Source organism: Falco rusticolus, chromosome 4 (assembly GCF_015220075.1).
Source record: "Falco rusticolus isolate bFalRus1 chromosome 4, bFalRus1.pri, whole genome shotgun sequence".
Lineage (NCBI taxonomy): Eukaryota > Metazoa > Chordata > Aves > Falconiformes > Falconidae > Falco > Falco rusticolus.
The window spans coordinates 15835723-15852331 of NC_051190.1; the positions used below are offsets into that span (position 1 = coordinate 15835723).

The window sequence follows — 16609 nt, forward strand, 5'->3', positions numbered from 1 at the left end:
CTCCAGTAATTGCAGATGTTATCTCTGCTAGTTTGAACGTAACTTTCAGTGTATTTTGTTATGTAGTATCAAAAAAGTGGGGATCTTTAATGCCATTTGCAGAGCAAGGTTTGCTCTAGGAGGCTCAAAAATTGGGTGGGAGATGCTCCTACTTCTGAGCGAACCGGGACCGTGTGTAAAGAGAGCAGCTGCCGTAGGGCAGTACACGTGCCAACAGCCACTGGAAGACTTACTGACAGCTAGAGGAGGCACCAGCCCTGACTGTTAAAACCAGGTTGCTGCCACGGGTCTGCAAGGATTTCCAGCCAAAGGGGGAGCCGAGGTGGGGGTGGCTGAGTGCTGAAGAGCACCAAGCCAAAACACAGCTGGGAGGGTAGAAGGGGAATGAAAACACAGCATGAGGGAGCTCCTGAAGCTGCTGCACACCCGCTGTGCTGAGCTGGAGAGCAGTGGGGAAACCATCCCAGTCTTCAGGAGGGCCCAGCCTGCCAGTAGTGAAGTTCTTAAGAATATTTGCTTTTGGTTTTCTGTCTTCGACAGTTTTTGAGAACTGAAGTTCAAGTGTTACTGAAAAATCTCAAGATTATGATAGGGAGTAATTAATAAAGGGTGAATTAGGCTTCCAGTTCTCCATGGCAGTCAATGGAGATTGGGCATAGTGTTTTTTTCCAGAATATACTGCCAATAAAATTAAGGAAAAAAGATTCTCCACCTCTCCCCAGCCTACTGCTCAGCTATGCCTTGACTAAATGTTTCAGTATTTTTTTTAATCTCTCAGGAGGTTTTTGAACTGCTTCAATACATCCGCAGCTCTAAGTCTCTCCATGAAAAAAACCTAATAAAGGAAACGGCACATGCCGGCGGGAAACTGCAAAGCAACAAAACTTCCCATGGCCAGAACCTGTGCTGGTATAAACTGGGGCTGAGAGCAGATACCGGAGCTGGAAATCTCTGCAGGAGGCAGCACAGTTACCCTGCTTTTCTGGGGGACTGGACTCATTTCTTCTTCAGGCGTGGGAGCTGAGGGCAGATGGCTCACAGGGACCTGGCCCTGCATCCCTGCACCATCGGGAGGTTCTGGCTGAGAGTCAGAGGGGTAATTGCCTGTCCCTGCCTGCTTGTGCCTTTCGGAGGCTTAGGGATGCTGTGTCCTTGTGCCTCTGCGAGGGACTCTGCCTCCCATGGCACTAGGCCACCCGCAGGCAGTTACTAGAATTTCCGAGAAGCTTGTTATATTTCCTAGAGGTTATTTAAGTAAATAAACAAAAGCTGACTTGGTAACATTTTTAAGGAAAAGTTCTCCTTTTTCCTGTTTGTTGTTTGTTGTTTTTTTTTTTTCTCCTAAGGCAGAAAAAGGAAGGCACAAAAACGTAACCTTTTTTTTCTCAAAAAAATGAAATATAATTGTAATTCTGACCCCGAAGCTGGTTTATGATAAGGTAAAAAAAAGATTATTTAAAAAAAAATAATAGAACCTGACCCACGCCCATTGAGACCACAGACTTCAGCTGGGTTTGTTGCAGATCCATGACTTTGACACAAAATCCTCTGCCTCAGATTCCAATGAAACCTTCAGAAATGTGTTCCCCCTACATGCATCTTGTTTACTCCACAAACACACTTGGGTTTTTCTTCAAAAAGAGCTTTAGTCTGAGCAAAACTAATTGACTTATTAAACTTTTGCAGATGGCTGATTCCTTACAGGGCATAAAAGCTTCAGGTATTTTTTTTAGGCAGATATCACCATCTCTGACCTACTTAGGGCCCAAATCCTATTTGAGCACTGGTGTCCTGGTGGCACAACTGGTTGTCAGGGTGGCAGTTAAGTTGAATATGCAAATGTTTGCGGAATCAAGGCCTAACTCTTGGTGCTGGATGTGTGCTGTTAAATAGGGTGATGGGTTTGTGCCCTCGGCAATGCCGGGGCAGGCACTGGCTCCATCACAAGCCCCTCATGGTGATGGGTTAATGCCACGAGGAGCTGGGAATGTGGTGAGCGAGCAAGTGTGGACAGACACAGGGAACAGCAGCTTCTGCCAGGCTGTGCCACCCAGGATGTATTCTAATTATTAAGGTTGTGTTGGGAAACGAGGCCAGAACAACAGCAGGGCAGAAAATGCTGTTCTGCTGTCAAGGAAATGCTGGAAAAGCAGGAGGGAGCGCGTGCTTAGAGAGCAGGCTCGCAGAGCTGCAGCCCTGCGGGGGCCGGGGGCGGCGGGCAAGGCGGCCCCGGGAGGGCGAGAGGGGACAGGAGGACACGGAGCAGCGTGGCACCACCCCTGCGCCTGCTGCTTCACAAAAATATTCATAGTTTCTTTCCAGCCAAAGGGGGGGGGGGGGGCGCAGTTTGTTGGCTCCCCCCCCCCTTTTTTTTTTCTTCTATCCCGACGTTTTCCTTTCCGCCCCGAAATAATAATATAAGAAAATATTAAGAAAAATCAGAAATAGACGAACAGCGATTTACGGAGCGGCGGGCGGAGGCCGGCGCGGTGCCCGGGCGCGGGGCGGCTCCGCGGGGCGGTGCGGGGGGTGCGGGCCCCGCCCGGCTGCTCCGCCCGGCGTGCGCGGGGGCAGCGCCGCGCATCCCCGGCTGGCGGGCGGCTCCGCTCCGCTCCGCTCGGCTCCGCTCGGCTCCGCGGGGCTGCGGCGCCATGGAGGCGGTGGACCAGGTACGCGGAGCCCCGCGGGCGGGCGGGATCCGGCGGGGGGGGGGGGCGCGGAGCGGGCGCGGTGCTGACTCGCTCTCTCTGCCCGCAGCTCGCCTCCGCGGGCACTTTCCGCGTGGTGAAGGAGCCGCTGGCCTTCCTCAGGGTGCTCGAGTGGGTGAGTGCCGGGGGGCGCGGGGGGGCTGCTCCCAAACTGCGCGCCCCGCGGAACAGGTGGGAGCCGCGCTGGGACGGCGGCGGGGGCTACCGAGGGGCCGGGGGGGGGACTGGCGTCCTACAGCGAGGCGGCGGGAGGGTTGGCGGGTGCCCCCACCGCCCCATCCTTGTGCTGGCTGTAAACGACTTTTTACAAACGAGGGGGCGAAATAATAATAATAATAATAATAATTAATAATAAAATCCTCATTATGCATTTAGCAAACTTGTCTCTGGGCCGAGCGGGGAAGGCGACGGATAATTGGTTTGCGGAGCAATGTCACTGTGTGTTGCTGTGATGCTCATTCGTAGTGAAGTCTGCAGGTCAAATGACATCCATCGCCAGTAGGTCTGCGGGAGGAGCGAGCCGCTCTGAACGGAAAGTTCAGAACATGTCACGGAGGATTAATCACATTCCCCTAACGCCGGCTGGCTGGGGAATTATGTAAGCCGCGGATTTTGGGGGGCACGTCCCCACGCGGGTGCGTTTAGCCACATGTTGGCACCCGCTGTGCAGCCAGGCCGCAGGGTGTTTGTGAGGGGCTGGTGAGGTGGGCTGGGGGCAGCTGCTCGCCCCGGACCCCTTCCTAGTCCCTGCTTGCGGTCGGCAGCGCCTCTTCCCCACTGGGCACCTCGACGCAGTGGGTCCCATGGAGATGGGTGATGGGGATGTGGTGAGGCCGTGGGCTTGGGTGACCTGCATGTGGAGGATGGACAAGGCCCCTTGCATTCCTCGCCCAGAGCTCCTGCAAACCCACCTGGCTGCTGCTCCTGCCTTGAGGATGAGCCAGGACACCCAGGGGTTGAGCCCCAGATGTTGCTTTGAGGGTGTTTCAGCTGCTCCGCGTCACTTGCCGTGGAGCAGAAGAAAGGGGAGCAAAGCAATTTCTATGGCCAGTTGCTGCTGGGAACGGGGTCTTTTGACTGCTGGCCCAGTGAAGCTGTGCCTGGTGGTGGTTGGGAAGCGAGCCCCTCTGCGAAGGGCTCTGAGCGGGGGGCCGCAGGCTGTGCCCTTGAGGAAGCTCTTCCCCCCGGCGTGTTGGCATCCTTGGGACAGCAAGTGGGAGCTCTTTTCCCTTGGCAGTGTTCTAGGTCTGTAACTTCTTCCAACGGCCGAAGATAAAAGCTGCCTTTGTCATGGTTGAAAGCCCCCCGCCGAAGTCTTCTGGCTGCTCCAGCTGCATGTTGCCCGTTGGCGTGTACAGGAACACACGTGCGGCTGCATGTAGGCAGAGCTCTTCCAACACAGCTGCAGTGTGTCAGTCCTTGGCAATAAGGGAACGCAGGAGAAGGGAGTGGAGCATGTTAACATTTAAGATGGTCTAAGAAATTACTTTTTCCCCCTTTTGACACGTATGTGTAAGTAGAACTAAGCACATCTTAGTGTATAATATCTCAGAGTGTGGTAGACTTTATTTTTTTAAAATACTTGAAAGGCTTTTGGGATTACCCAAATTCCAGCTCTATTCGCTTCATCATGTTGCTCCCATCTTCCTCTCACCATGCCTACCAACTGCTATCCACCTCCCTGCCATCTCCAGTCTCGACTGTCTCTCTCTCCCTCAAACTCCTTTTATCAGCCTAATTAGCATTTTAAACTTAAAGACCAAATGCTCCAGCTGATTCTGTGTCCGCTTCTGCACTCCCAGGCAGCCTCGAAACCCTCGGTGCAGTTGATCAGAACAGTCAAATTACACCACTAATTGCTGGATTTACAGCCGTTTCATTTCGGGTGTTAAATGGTGTGTGAGTGGGGCATTTTTATGCAAAAAGTACTGGTGACAGTGGAATTTATCAGACCTGCTCTTGTTAATGCTGATGAGGTTTTTTTGAGCTTTACAGTAATCACCTGTCAGAGGGTGTGACTGGTGTCATGTGAATGATGTGGCAGCTGAATCATAACACCCAGTTTTACAGAGTTTTAGGATTTGGGAAAGCAAGTGCAGTAATTTTAATGTTGTCTTCTTTTGGCTTATTTGTCATCTAAAAGGGAGGTGTTAACTTCTGCTTTTGAAAAGCTTATGCTTTTTTTAATGCACGTTTCCCAGAAAGCCAAGTTGTGGCTATCTAGTGTGAAAAACAAGCAGGTAGGACACAGAGGGTGGGGAAAGCCCTTTCTGCAATCTGAGCAGGGGAAAACTGGCATTTCTGCCCTGTTGTGTACTATAGCCCATATGCTACTCATGACACCTCTTAACACCTCCCACTAGAGTCCTAGATTGCATCTGCAAAGAAATAAAGTTCATAGCCCAGCTGGTGACACAGTGATCTTGGGCGATGGCTGGCTCTCGTGCTTGCGGGGAGGCTTCGTGGTGTTGCAGCACAGATGGCAGAGGAATGGGGGTTCCTCAGAAAGGCTGCTGGGGTGGAGATGGTGTAGACCGAAAATGTCCTCAGGTGGGCTGGGCAGTCCAGCCTTGAATCTTCACTCTCATCTTCTGGGCAGTTTGGGTAGGCCCACGGTGGCTCAGGGGTCCGCGCATCTTTGTTAATAAACCTCTTGCACAACAGTGCTGCTGAAATTTGTGTGTTAACGAGTGCAAACACTTGCAAGTCTGGAGACAGCTGAGGTGGCTGTAGGTTTCTCAGGCATGAAACTGTAGCTATTGCAGAATGAATCCATAGGTGTGCAAATTCCAGTTTACCTATAGTCTGTCTCAGACATGGACCTCTGTCTCTGTACTTTTGTCTCTATATCTGACCTTTTTCAGTCTTCTACTTCGACTGTCACCTAACACCCAGAGACAAGATGCTGAGACAACACTGATTCTTCGGAATATTCACAGCACTGTGATATGTGTTCATTTGTATTTACGACATACATTGTATTTCTTTCAGCCAAGACATTGCATTTAGAAGCCATTAAGAGACAACGTTGGCTCAGCCCAGGAAAAGTTAAGAGAAGGGAGGGGAAGGGTTTGTAGCAATTAAGCAAGAGTTGTGTTTTTTAAACTCTACCTTGGTAACTGTGTACTTGGAGTATGTGGATCACAAACTGAGCTTGGAAAACTGCACATAGCTGTACAAGATAAGCCCTGGGTGTTTCTAGCTTTGAGTCAGCTCTTGCTTCATGACATGTGCTGGGGGCAGGGAAAAGCTGTTTGAAAGCTCTGTGTGTCCTTGCTCTTCTTTATTCCCTTGGCTGTTACTCCACGGATCTTTGCATGAGAAGAGGGTGTCCTTCTGAAGCTTATTTCTCATGATAATCTACTGTGGCACTACAACCAGTTGCAATGTCACAAACCCTATTACAACTTCACTTGAGAAATGACTCTCCTATACACGCACCTGACAGTAATGAATAACGAAAGATGAAAGCAAAGAAATATGTTCATTCGTCTCCCTGGATTAATTTCAGTCCTGTGAATCTCGGGATGTGTTTAGACTGCTTTTATTGGGGTCTGCAAAAAGAGAGCAAGACAAGCAAGTCTGTCAGTTGTGGTCTATTTGTTTCTCAGTCGTTGCCTCTCTGGAGCCTTAACAAAGGCAAATTAAGTGAAAAGCAAGGCTCTGCGCATCGCGGTGTGATGGGTATATGAACTACCTCAGGTATAATCAGGTAGTTACCTGCAAAAATACTTTTGTAAAAGTGGGAACTTTGTATCACTAGGCTGAGGTTTTTAATGAACTTTGCAGCGATTTGCCACAAACAACTTTCCTACTGCAGACCCAAAGCAACCTGACATTTGTCCAGTTTCTGTGTAAAATAACAGGAGATGCAGTGCTTGTCATAACACCTTTCCCTGTAATCCTCGATAAATAGCAAAGTTGCAGAATCTCAACCTTTTTTGATAGTTGGGAGGTGCTGTGTTTGCCTTGCTGATTATCTGCAGATTGTTTTAAAATACCGTGCAACAAGCTTCCTGCTCCGCCAGCTTGGAGCCCTGTCTGTGCTGGTATGAGCACAAAGACAGTGCAAGTAGCTCTGTCGAAGCCAGTGTCTTTGATGATGAGATGATGATGATGATGATGAAAATGACAGATGCGAGTCATTTATGCTGCAGCACAGATCTTGTGGATGCTGGGGCTTTTTTTGTAGGACAACTTGGAAGTGGACCTGAATGTGTCTGAGGAGCTGTTTTTATTTTTGCCTCTGTGCAGAGAAAATACATTCCAGGCCTTGCCTGACTGCAGCTCATCACTGCTCATGAGCATCTTCATGGGATGTGCCAAAGATTTCCAAAGCAGCGCAGGGCATTTGGACAACAAATCCCCATCCACCTCCAGTGAAAACTGGACAAGAGAGTTGCAAGGTGGTTTGAAAAATCTATGTGTACATGGACTGAGCTAACCTTGCTTTGCTTCCTTGCCTTCATGATGCTGATCATTTGACTGGTGAGCCAGAAAAAGGCCAGGCTGTTGCTAGCCTGGCAAGAGTCAAGCTTGCTTTGCTTGTGTAGATTCTGAAAGGGTTAGCACCCCTTGCCTCGCAAACAGGTGTGTATTTCGAAGGCAAAGGGAATCTGAATCTTGAAAGACTGATAATAAGTCTTGTCTTTTTGTCCTAATGCTGATTGCTCATCTGGTCATGGAGCGCTTTTGTTGGATTATATTTGCATGCATATGAATGGCCATAAGTAGCTGCATGCTTTCAAGTGTGTCCTAGAAAAGCCTAGATATCTTGAGATGCTGAAAATAAATGAAAAAAAAAATTAAGAAGGTAATGCTTACACGAGGGATGTGTGTTTAGTAGTTTGCTCTACATAGTGTATTATGGGCCTGAGATAATTTGTAGTTGCTTGAGACTCGTCATCATGTTTGCTTATGTGTGGTTGGTTTTTGCTTAACCAGAAAGCTGCTGTTTGCTCTGGCATGGGCAGAGACTTGAGGTGGTGGAGCAGGGTAACCTTGCAGAAGCTTAAGGCTCCTCAGGAATGCAGGGCTGGAAGAGCTGAATGTTTCTTCTCTGCCCTCATATTGAAAGAGAAACCTTAATAAAATATTTCTTTCTGACTGCTAATGTTGCTTATGCAATGCCAGGATCAAGTGCTGCATTTAGTGTTGGGTCCATCTGTCTTGATGTGTAAGATACACAAACACGTGTGAAAAATGTATTGGTTTTGATGTCTGCCTTGGGATGCAGGTACCTAACTGTTCTTGAGAACCTGGTCCCAGTTGCTACCTCAAAGGTCTTGTAGGTGTAGTGTCAGGTCAATAAAACCTGTGCCACTTAATAAAAAAATGTAAATCCATTTCTATGGCATTTTAATATTAGAAAGGTAATTACCCTGTAACTAACCCTTCTCTGTAAGCTGTCATTAATTGGATGATTTCTTATAGGCAGCTTAGCATAATGCATGCAAAATGCACTGCAGCTCTGTACAGGCAAAAATTGCCACAGTGAAACAATGGGATCCGAGCATCCAAAAACCCCTGAGCCCTGCAAACAGGCTGTATTGGTCCTTGTCACTGGACCTACAACTTCTGACCACGTATCGGGGCATCAGTAATCTGCAGGCAGGGAACTCTGTCAGACAAGTTATTTTTATTAGGAAGAACCGAGAGGTCGATGTTGCCATTAGACATCAGGCTGTGTTGTCTGCGACAGGAGAGATCTGAAAAGTTTTGTAGTCTTACTGAAGCCAGATGTGAAAGCCACGTGTCCCTCTGTCCGTGGGACTGGGATAAAGGCAGCAGAAGCAGTAACAGTGCCTACGTGGTATTTTACCTTGTGGTCTTAACTTCTGAGAGTCTTGTGATTCTGAAACCTTTGGCTTTGATAAACCATATGCTTTTAGAGCAGGGTAGCAGAAGAAGGATGGAAGCCCTAAAGACTGAAAACCCAAAACATGAAAGAGCAGAAAACCTGTCTTGTGATCCCATGGGTTTACACAGAGTGCAGAGAGTTGGCTGTTCTGCATGCTGTTCTGCATGCTGTTCACATGCGTGTTTAGCTGTATGCAGATGATCTTGGAAACTGAGAACTGTGCTTGTCCCATCGAAAGGTTGCAGTTAAAATGGTACAAATGTTGGCACAGGCAAGGAGGGAAGGAGAAGAGGCCAGCAATGCCCAGCCACATTGCAAATAAGTGGCACCTTACATCTGGAAAGTGCCTGCTGTTTTCCACTTAGGCTCATGTTGTGGTCATGGAAGAGTTGATTTTAAAAGGTCGCCTGAAGTTTGTTTAAATTCTGATGATTCTCAAGCAGCCCGGAGTGAGACCTGATATAAAATAATTATGTAGGATTAGCACATATGGTTGAGATACGGTGCTCCAGGAATCAGGAGGTTTTGGAGTTATGTACTGCTTCCGTGGAAATTCCTGGGTGAAACCGATAAAAGCTCCTCGTGATAAGACATTGCAATGGCTGGCATTATCTGAGTGTGGCTGCTTCAAGCATTAGGAATAGAAGATGAGGAGAGAGACTCATTAATGCTAAATTTGATTACATATGCAAACCAGGTTTCTATGAAGGGAAGAACAAAAATGATCTGACTTTCAAACTAGCAAGGAGATGCACGGAGATAGAGGGCTCTGCCATTAGACATACACGGTTAAAGTCTCCTTGCCAATTTTTATGAGGGAGATGTTCCAGTCATCACTCCTGTAAATCAGCGTCTGCATAATTGGAGCCCCGGGTGAAAGCCCTGCATGTTGACATCTCTGGATTCAAATGTTGCAGCTGGGGGAGGACAGGCTCAGAGGTGCCTGTGACAAAACCCTTTCATCATGGATCCTGTAACCCCCAAGCTGACCTGGCTTCATGGCACAGGTGTAGTCCCAAGGGGCAGGAGACCTCCTGGTTGCTGGCTGAAACCTCTGCCCTGCTCTGGGAGTGAGGACCCCCTCCTGATGCAGGGGAAGGGGGGAGGAAAGAAGCAGGGTAGCGCTGGACTCTGCGCAGAGCTGGCAATGGAAGACTTTGCTCACGTCACACCCCTGCTAGCACCGCTGTCCCCTTAGGCACCAAATAAAAGTAGTTAAGTAGTAGTATGGTCCTGGGGTGCAGTGTGGCAAACAGCACTTGGCCAGCTGGCTGGCTGTCCAGCCCAGCAACTGGCCAAAAGGGTCTTAATGGCTTTTGCTCTCAGGGGGCACCTGCAAAGTGCTGCAAGGAACGTTATTGAAAGGAGCATACAGCGTGGAGCCTCGGCTTTTAAGGTGTTTGTTCAAAGTGGCATATGTACTGCAAAGTGTGACATAGTTGCTAAGGTGACAGCTTGCTTGCTTTTTGGCAAAAGCCAAAGAATACTGAATATAGAAAAACTGCAAGCTTTTGCTTTGTTTAATTTGCACAGTTTTATCTTCTGGCTATCGTAGAGACTTCTCAGGTTTGTCCTTGGAAGCAGTGTTTTCCCATTCAGAATACTTCACTCCCCATTCTTAAGGAAGTGCTTAGATTGCATAAAATCATGGGGGGTTTCAGTGACTATAATTGTAGGTACAAATCGTGGCATGGAAAGGGCTTGTTAATAGCATTCAGTAAGGAAATATTCTCTAAGAACCTTTTATATAAGCAAAAAATATGAGATGTTGTCTCATTAGCAGCCTATGGATGCGGGCACATCCATGATCACATAGTCCAGAAGATTTTTGCATGTAGTATTGGCATGCATTTTCAAAGTGCTTGAATTGAAGCAGAAATGCATGGTGAGGTGAGAACTGGTGTTGGTCAGGCTCAGGTGTTTGTTGGTGTGAGAGGGAGGGAAGTCCAGGCAGGGAGTCTTGGATCGGGCAGCTCGGTTGCTGCTGTGGTTGTGTATTTTCATAGTGCTGCTAGGGGAGAAGGATCAGCAAAGGATTAGACTGATGTAGCCCCTCAAGAAGGGGCTTTCTGGATGAGCAGCCATCTGTGGCATGAAGCAGTGTTCTGGTCCTCAGCGTGGAGAGGAAAGCAGAAAGGTCTCTCAAGCCTAATGCCAACTTTGGTCTTTAAAGCAGTGGGGTATGTAAATGGCCGGGAAAGGCTGAAGTAATGTGCTCATTGCCCTTTATTGTTTTACCTTTTCCTTCTCTGTGATGTTCTAATGGATAGACAAATGTGTTTCTCTGAACAAGCTGTTCTGTCTGTGCCTCTTCCAAAATGCCTCGGTGTCTGGGGAAGAGGCTGTGTTAGAGGCAGAGCCTGCGGGAGCTGCTGAGCTAATGCTGTGGGGAGCAGAAAGTGCTGCAGCCCGGAGCTTGGGATGAAATCTGGGGGAGCTTTGTGGGCTCCTGTTCCTAGAGAAGTGCTGGTGCAGATGTCCCAGCCCCAATTTGGCAGTGCAATTGCAAGGTAAAAGTTGACGAGGGTATTTTCAGAATGGTCAGAGATCGTGTCACCCTGCACAGGGGCTCTTGCTGGGGGACTGGGGATGTCTCTTTGCTGAGAAGACCCCCAACAAGCATCCTAGGCAGAGATGTGCAGGGGGCAGATACTCTCCCATTCCTCTGTGTTAAGGAAGCAGGAGAAAAACTGTGGAGCAGGAGGATTTCAATAAAGTATTATACATTTCCAGATGAGAGGTGTACTGTCCCAGACCCACTGTCAGAAATAAATCTGATTTGACTGTCCTGAAAAACCCCCAACCTGTCAACTTGATCTTTATTCCATGAGAAATACCAGACCCTGCTGCAAACAGCCTGACTGAATATTCCTGAGAAGTGCTCAAGAACCTGAAGTACTGAGGGTGAAATTCTGCCCAGAAGATCTCAGAAAAAAATGCCACCTAACATCGGCAAGATCATTGATACATCAGGAAGTGATTTATAGCAACAGCTCTTTGAATTTCAAGAAGTGGTTGTGTCTGTCCTCAGTCTTCACTCTTCCTGATGCCATTTCTCTGCCCTCCTGTGTTATTTCTCAGGTGATGCAAATCCAGAGTTTCTGTTGCTTGAAGTAATAAGCCTCAGCTCAAATCCTTTGGCACTTGCATGTTGGGTGCTTGTATTAGGGGCCCGTGTTTGACACTGCCAATCTTCCTAATATTAGGTGAAAAGCCTCAGTGGCACCCCAAATAATACTATAAAAGTAGCAAAATCTTCCTTGCTAGCTTCTCAGAAACTAAGGACACAACAGGCTGCTTGGCTCAGGCTCCCCGATGTGGGCCATATGATGGCCTATGACTGCCTTCAGTATCCAAGTCAAAATACCCTAGAATGCCAGGAAATACCTTAGAGTTATTTAACAAGCAAACTTGAGCCTTGCTTGAACTGTTTTCAGAATAATCTTCTCCCTGGCTGTGCGCTGGAGGTATGCTTGAAGCAAAACAAGGCGAGTCCCCCATTTGTGTGCAAGTTTAAAAACCACATAGTTGCTTACCCTGCTATTCCTCATGCAGAGGCTATGTTACACACAAAGCAGCACTGCTCTGCATCAGTGTTTTACCCTATTTAAAACATCTTTCATATGGAGAGAGTGGTGGCTGGGAGCGGTTGAACATAGCAAGGTCACAGCTCTCTGTTGGGACCATAAGAGGGAATGATGCCTGTGAGGGTGTATCGTGTCCAGCCCAGTGGGGTTAGGTCTGATACTGGAAATTGGGTTATTACTGCAGAATATGTATATTGAGATAATTTTTCTTTGGAGTTGAGCAGTTTCTCCAAGTGCTTTTTCAGAGGCTGTGCTTGAAAGCCAAAGCAAGTGTGGGATTCCCCCACCGCCAAATCCAGCAGCTGATAAATCCAGCAGAGCTCTCCTGATTGCCATCTCCAAGGGCAGTCAGAGTGCTGGAGTGGAATTAGGTCCTGGTTCGAAAGAACACGCCTGCCAAAAAATTAAACAATGGATGTCTTCCTGTTTAATTTTAACATTTTAATTAAATTCTTTGCTGCTGCGTGCCTTTGATCTCAGCAAGCTGATATACATGGTGTCTGCTGTTGTGTCGTAGCAGTGTTTTGTTCTAATCTTGCACACAGACGCAAGGATGCATTTGAGTATGGATAAAAGTGCAAAAGCTGCACGCTGCCAGGTACCAAGTGCGTCGCAGACTGACTTTTCCAACTGGTGACCACAGGCGTGTGGAAAGAGAGATGATTCAAGAGTATGACTCAACCGAGCTTCTTTCTGAACATATTCTCTCCCCATTTTTAATCTACTTCTGTGAATGGTACTGCAAGAAGAGTTTCCTTGATGGAATTACTCATTGAGAGAGTTGAGGCCAGGAGCAGAGATTTCATTGCAAAACATTCACTTTCATGTGGGTTAATTAATAAAGTTTGATCCTTCAGAGCAAAAGCAGAGCTGTATGGTATTGGCTAGGCACCTCTATTGATTAGTCCCAGCCGAGTGCCAGGTTTGGGAGCGCTTGGCAGGCTGCCGGCTTGCGGTGCGGCACTGGGTGCTGAGCGGCGCGCAGCCGAGCAGCCCCACCGCAGCCCATCTCAAAATGTGTGGAAGGGTCTGCAAATAGAGACGAGGTAACACATCATCTCCCCTGCACCGTTGGGGGCTGGGCTTCGATGATGATGATGAGAGGCGGTAAATGAGCTGGGAGCACGTGGTATTTTCATAGCAAGGAAACGTGTTAGAGCGAGTTTCCTCGTGCGTTACAGCGTGGGGCAGGTAGCTGAGGGGTGTGTGGAGTGTTTGTGCTTTGCAATTTGGGCTGTACCTTGATGTCAGGGAAGCATCTGTCATTGCTGCATCAAAAAGTCATTGGTGGAGCTGATTTGGTAAAACAGATTTCATTTTCTTGGGGGAAAAGTAATTTTTAATCTAAATTTCCATTGGAAACTGGCACTCTGGTGAGATCATGAATGAAGAAAAATTTATGCCAGAAACTACAACATTTCATCATGAAATATTTCTGTAAAGAAGCCGTGGTTGGGTCCCATTCTCCTTCTCCTCTCCACACCCCACTGCAGTGCCCTGGGCTTGCCCCTCCCAGAGCAGCCGGTGATGGATCACATCACCCGTGACCCCCCTGTGCACCGGGACGGTGCGTCCGGCTGTGGAGCCCGACTGACAGAGCAGGGGCAGAGCGAGGGGCCAGCCCGGGCTCCTCAGGGGCACAGCAGTGTCCCCAGGGTGGCTGTTGCAAGCCCTTGGCACTGGGACTTAGAAAGAGGAGGCTACGTTTTTTGAGAGACAACTTGTTTTGAAAAAGATGAGTGAGTCTCCAATGCAGAAAATGGTTTTGGTGGGAAATTTTCAGCTGATCTAAGGCAGCATTTACATATTGGTGTTGTAGTTCATGCTTGTGTGCCTAGCCCTTCTCTTGGTCAAATGTGGAGCGTTTCAGGGCTGTGCTGAGGCAGCACAGTCCACTGAGCAGGGAATCGGTGAGCCATGCTCCTCAGCGCCTTGTTCTGCTGCGTTGGCTCCGTGGGCTGTACGCGCTGCCGCTGCTGCCAGCGCAGCCTGTCACTCGTGGCAGGCAGCTCTGCGGAGAGGGCGCCCGTTCCAGCACAGAATCTGTGCCTGTCCAGATTGCGCGGCCCTGGCAGGCAGCAGGAGCTGGCTTCGCGGTGGGCCGACATATGCGGGGGACTCTGGCTGTGCCACGCGGCAGAACGCCTCCCGCTGCCACGTCACCGCGCTTCCCGGGCAGGGATGATGCCGTGAAAATGAGCTCCTTGCCTGCGGTCCTCCACGGCCCGCCACTCCCACTGCAGGGACCAAGTGCTGTCACTGCTTTTTTTGTTTTGTTTGGTTTTGGGTTTTATTTATTTATTATCCCCTTTTCTTTTTTTTCATCCCCTTCGTCATGGCTTTCACAGCAGAATGACAGCAACAGGAGACCGAGGCGGACCTCGGGTCTCATGGCAGAACCGATCCAGCACAGCATGCGTTGCTGAGGAGTTAAATAGAAAAGCTCTTTCTGCTCTATAGCTCGCTGTGGCATAGTTCATTCATTTTTAAAAATAGGTTTCCATCTTTTTGTTTATGTGCTCGTTAGCGCTGGCCACCCATGGGTGCAGCATTGGTTGTTAATGCAGCTGAAGAGGCTCTGACAGAGCTAATAAATGGTTTTGGCGCAGCTTAGTCCCCCAAAAGTAGTGACTCAGCAACGATCAAACGTCTCTCATGGGACAAACAGTTCCCAGCTATTCCCAATTTGCCATAAAACCTGCATGTCACTGGGCTGCCGGGAGGCAGGGCTCGAGTACCCCACATCTGTATTCCTTCTGTGCAGAGAGATTGCTAAGCATGTCCTGGGTGGTAGGACAAGAGTACTCTTGCCTGGTTCAAAAGAGGGTTTTTTTCTGGGGATTTTTACACTCCACCCCGTGATGCGCTTTGGGATGCATTCAGCTTTCTCTTCTGAATAGGGCTCCAGATGATGGAAATAAATTATCATAAATTAGAATAGATTGCACTCCTCAGCATCTCTACATCTGTCATTATGTTTCTTTAACAGTTCAGTTTAACATTTATACACACTCTGACAGCAGATACTGGTGTGTATGCTATAAATATTGGCTTGGAGAAGACATTAATGGAGTTTAGGTAAACGTTTGATGCCGCTGAGATTCCATTCCATATGGTGGTATGCAGCAAAATCGGATTCAATGTGCCATGTATAGTGCTTGTGTATTCCCTATAGACCATCCTCCTGGCGTTTCATCAGCTTACCACGTTACCAAGAAAGCACAGGTGCCTTCAAAGAGGGAAACGAGCTTCTTGCAGTCTGTTCTGGTTTTTACAACCTGTATTGTTCGTGATGTTTACAGCCGACGTGCAACATGTACAGACGGGAAGGGCTCAGGGAAAAGAGATGTCTTGCAGAAGCAGTGGTCAGGAATTAGCCAACGAGTCGTGGGAGAGCTCTGTTTTGTACGTGTATGAAGGAGACCCATGGGTTTTGCTGGCCAAGATGCCTTTTTGTTAGACAGAAACTGAGTAACGGAGCAAAAGTTTTGCATGTTGGTTCGTTACAGTTGTTAATCATTAAATTTGTGACTCTTAACCCCTGATGAAACTGTCACCAAAACCACACGTGGGGAGCGTGGCTTCAGGGTTTGAAGAGGCTGGCACGTGTCCCACTGGCTTGCAGGAGGACAAATAGCCAAGACCATCGCAGCAAGAAATATATTCCGGTCCCTCTGGTGTTCCTTCTGTAGTTCAACAGAAACTGGATGTCTCCCACAAGTTTGTTGTTTTGGTGGGTTTTGTTTGTTTTGCTAATTGCAACACCTTGATTAGTGCAGCCTGATGATGTGGCTGCCTCCACTGCAGTATATCTCTGATTTTCCCCTCTTTCAAGCTAGCATGATGGCCAGAAGTGTGTTGTCTGGCTCAACGCCGTGGAGGGGCAGTTGGGGTAAAGCAGCTGGGCAGTCCGTCCTCTGCGCCTGATGTGGGACCCTGGGAAACATCTGGCTCATGCCAGCCCCGGGGCACATCTGCCACAGAGAGGAGCACGGCTGCTTCATTTGCCCCTGTGTAATGCAATGTAAGTAATGAAGTAACCGTAAGGTACAAACTGGCTCAAAGCAGGGCAGTCCGAAGAGAAAGTGCTCTTCACACTGTAAATTGCTAAAAGGTCTTTATGATGCCAGTGGATTAAAAATCTGAGAAGAAAAAACCCTCCAGTGCTGTAAGTTCAAGATGCATCTTTTAAAAGCTGCTGGTGGGGAGGGGAAGAGATAACTTATCTGAATGGAAATGTATTTAAACCCTGTATCTTGTACAGTTCTGTGTTACCGCAAAGAAAACAGTGTATTCCCTGTCACTTGGAGAGCTGGAGCATTTTTGTATAGGCTGAGTGGGATTCTGTGATAATGGTACCCCTTTTGATCTGAATCATTAGCCAAATTTTCAGATCTTTGCCAGTTATTTTTTTTTTAAAAGAAGTTACTTCAGATGTTTTGGTGATGTACTCA

At 48.2% G+C, this 16609-nt stretch overlaps 1 protein-coding gene across 1 annotated transcript in view; it reads left to right on the forward strand.

Annotated features, from left to right (window-relative positions):
- The first annotated feature begins 2527 nt into the window (after nt 1-2527).
- The window catches only part of SYNPR (synaptoporin), a 109910-nt gene continuing 95828 nt past the window's right edge, over nt 2528-16609 (forward strand). Inside the window, exons 1-2 of the mRNA XM_037386277.1 lie at nt 2528-2669; nt 2758-2823. Of these exons, the coding sequence (XP_037242174.1) occupies nt 2652-2669; nt 2758-2823 (84 nt within the window). The 5' untranslated portion in view covers nt 2528-2651. The remainder of the gene's footprint in view (nt 2670-2757; nt 2824-16609) is intronic.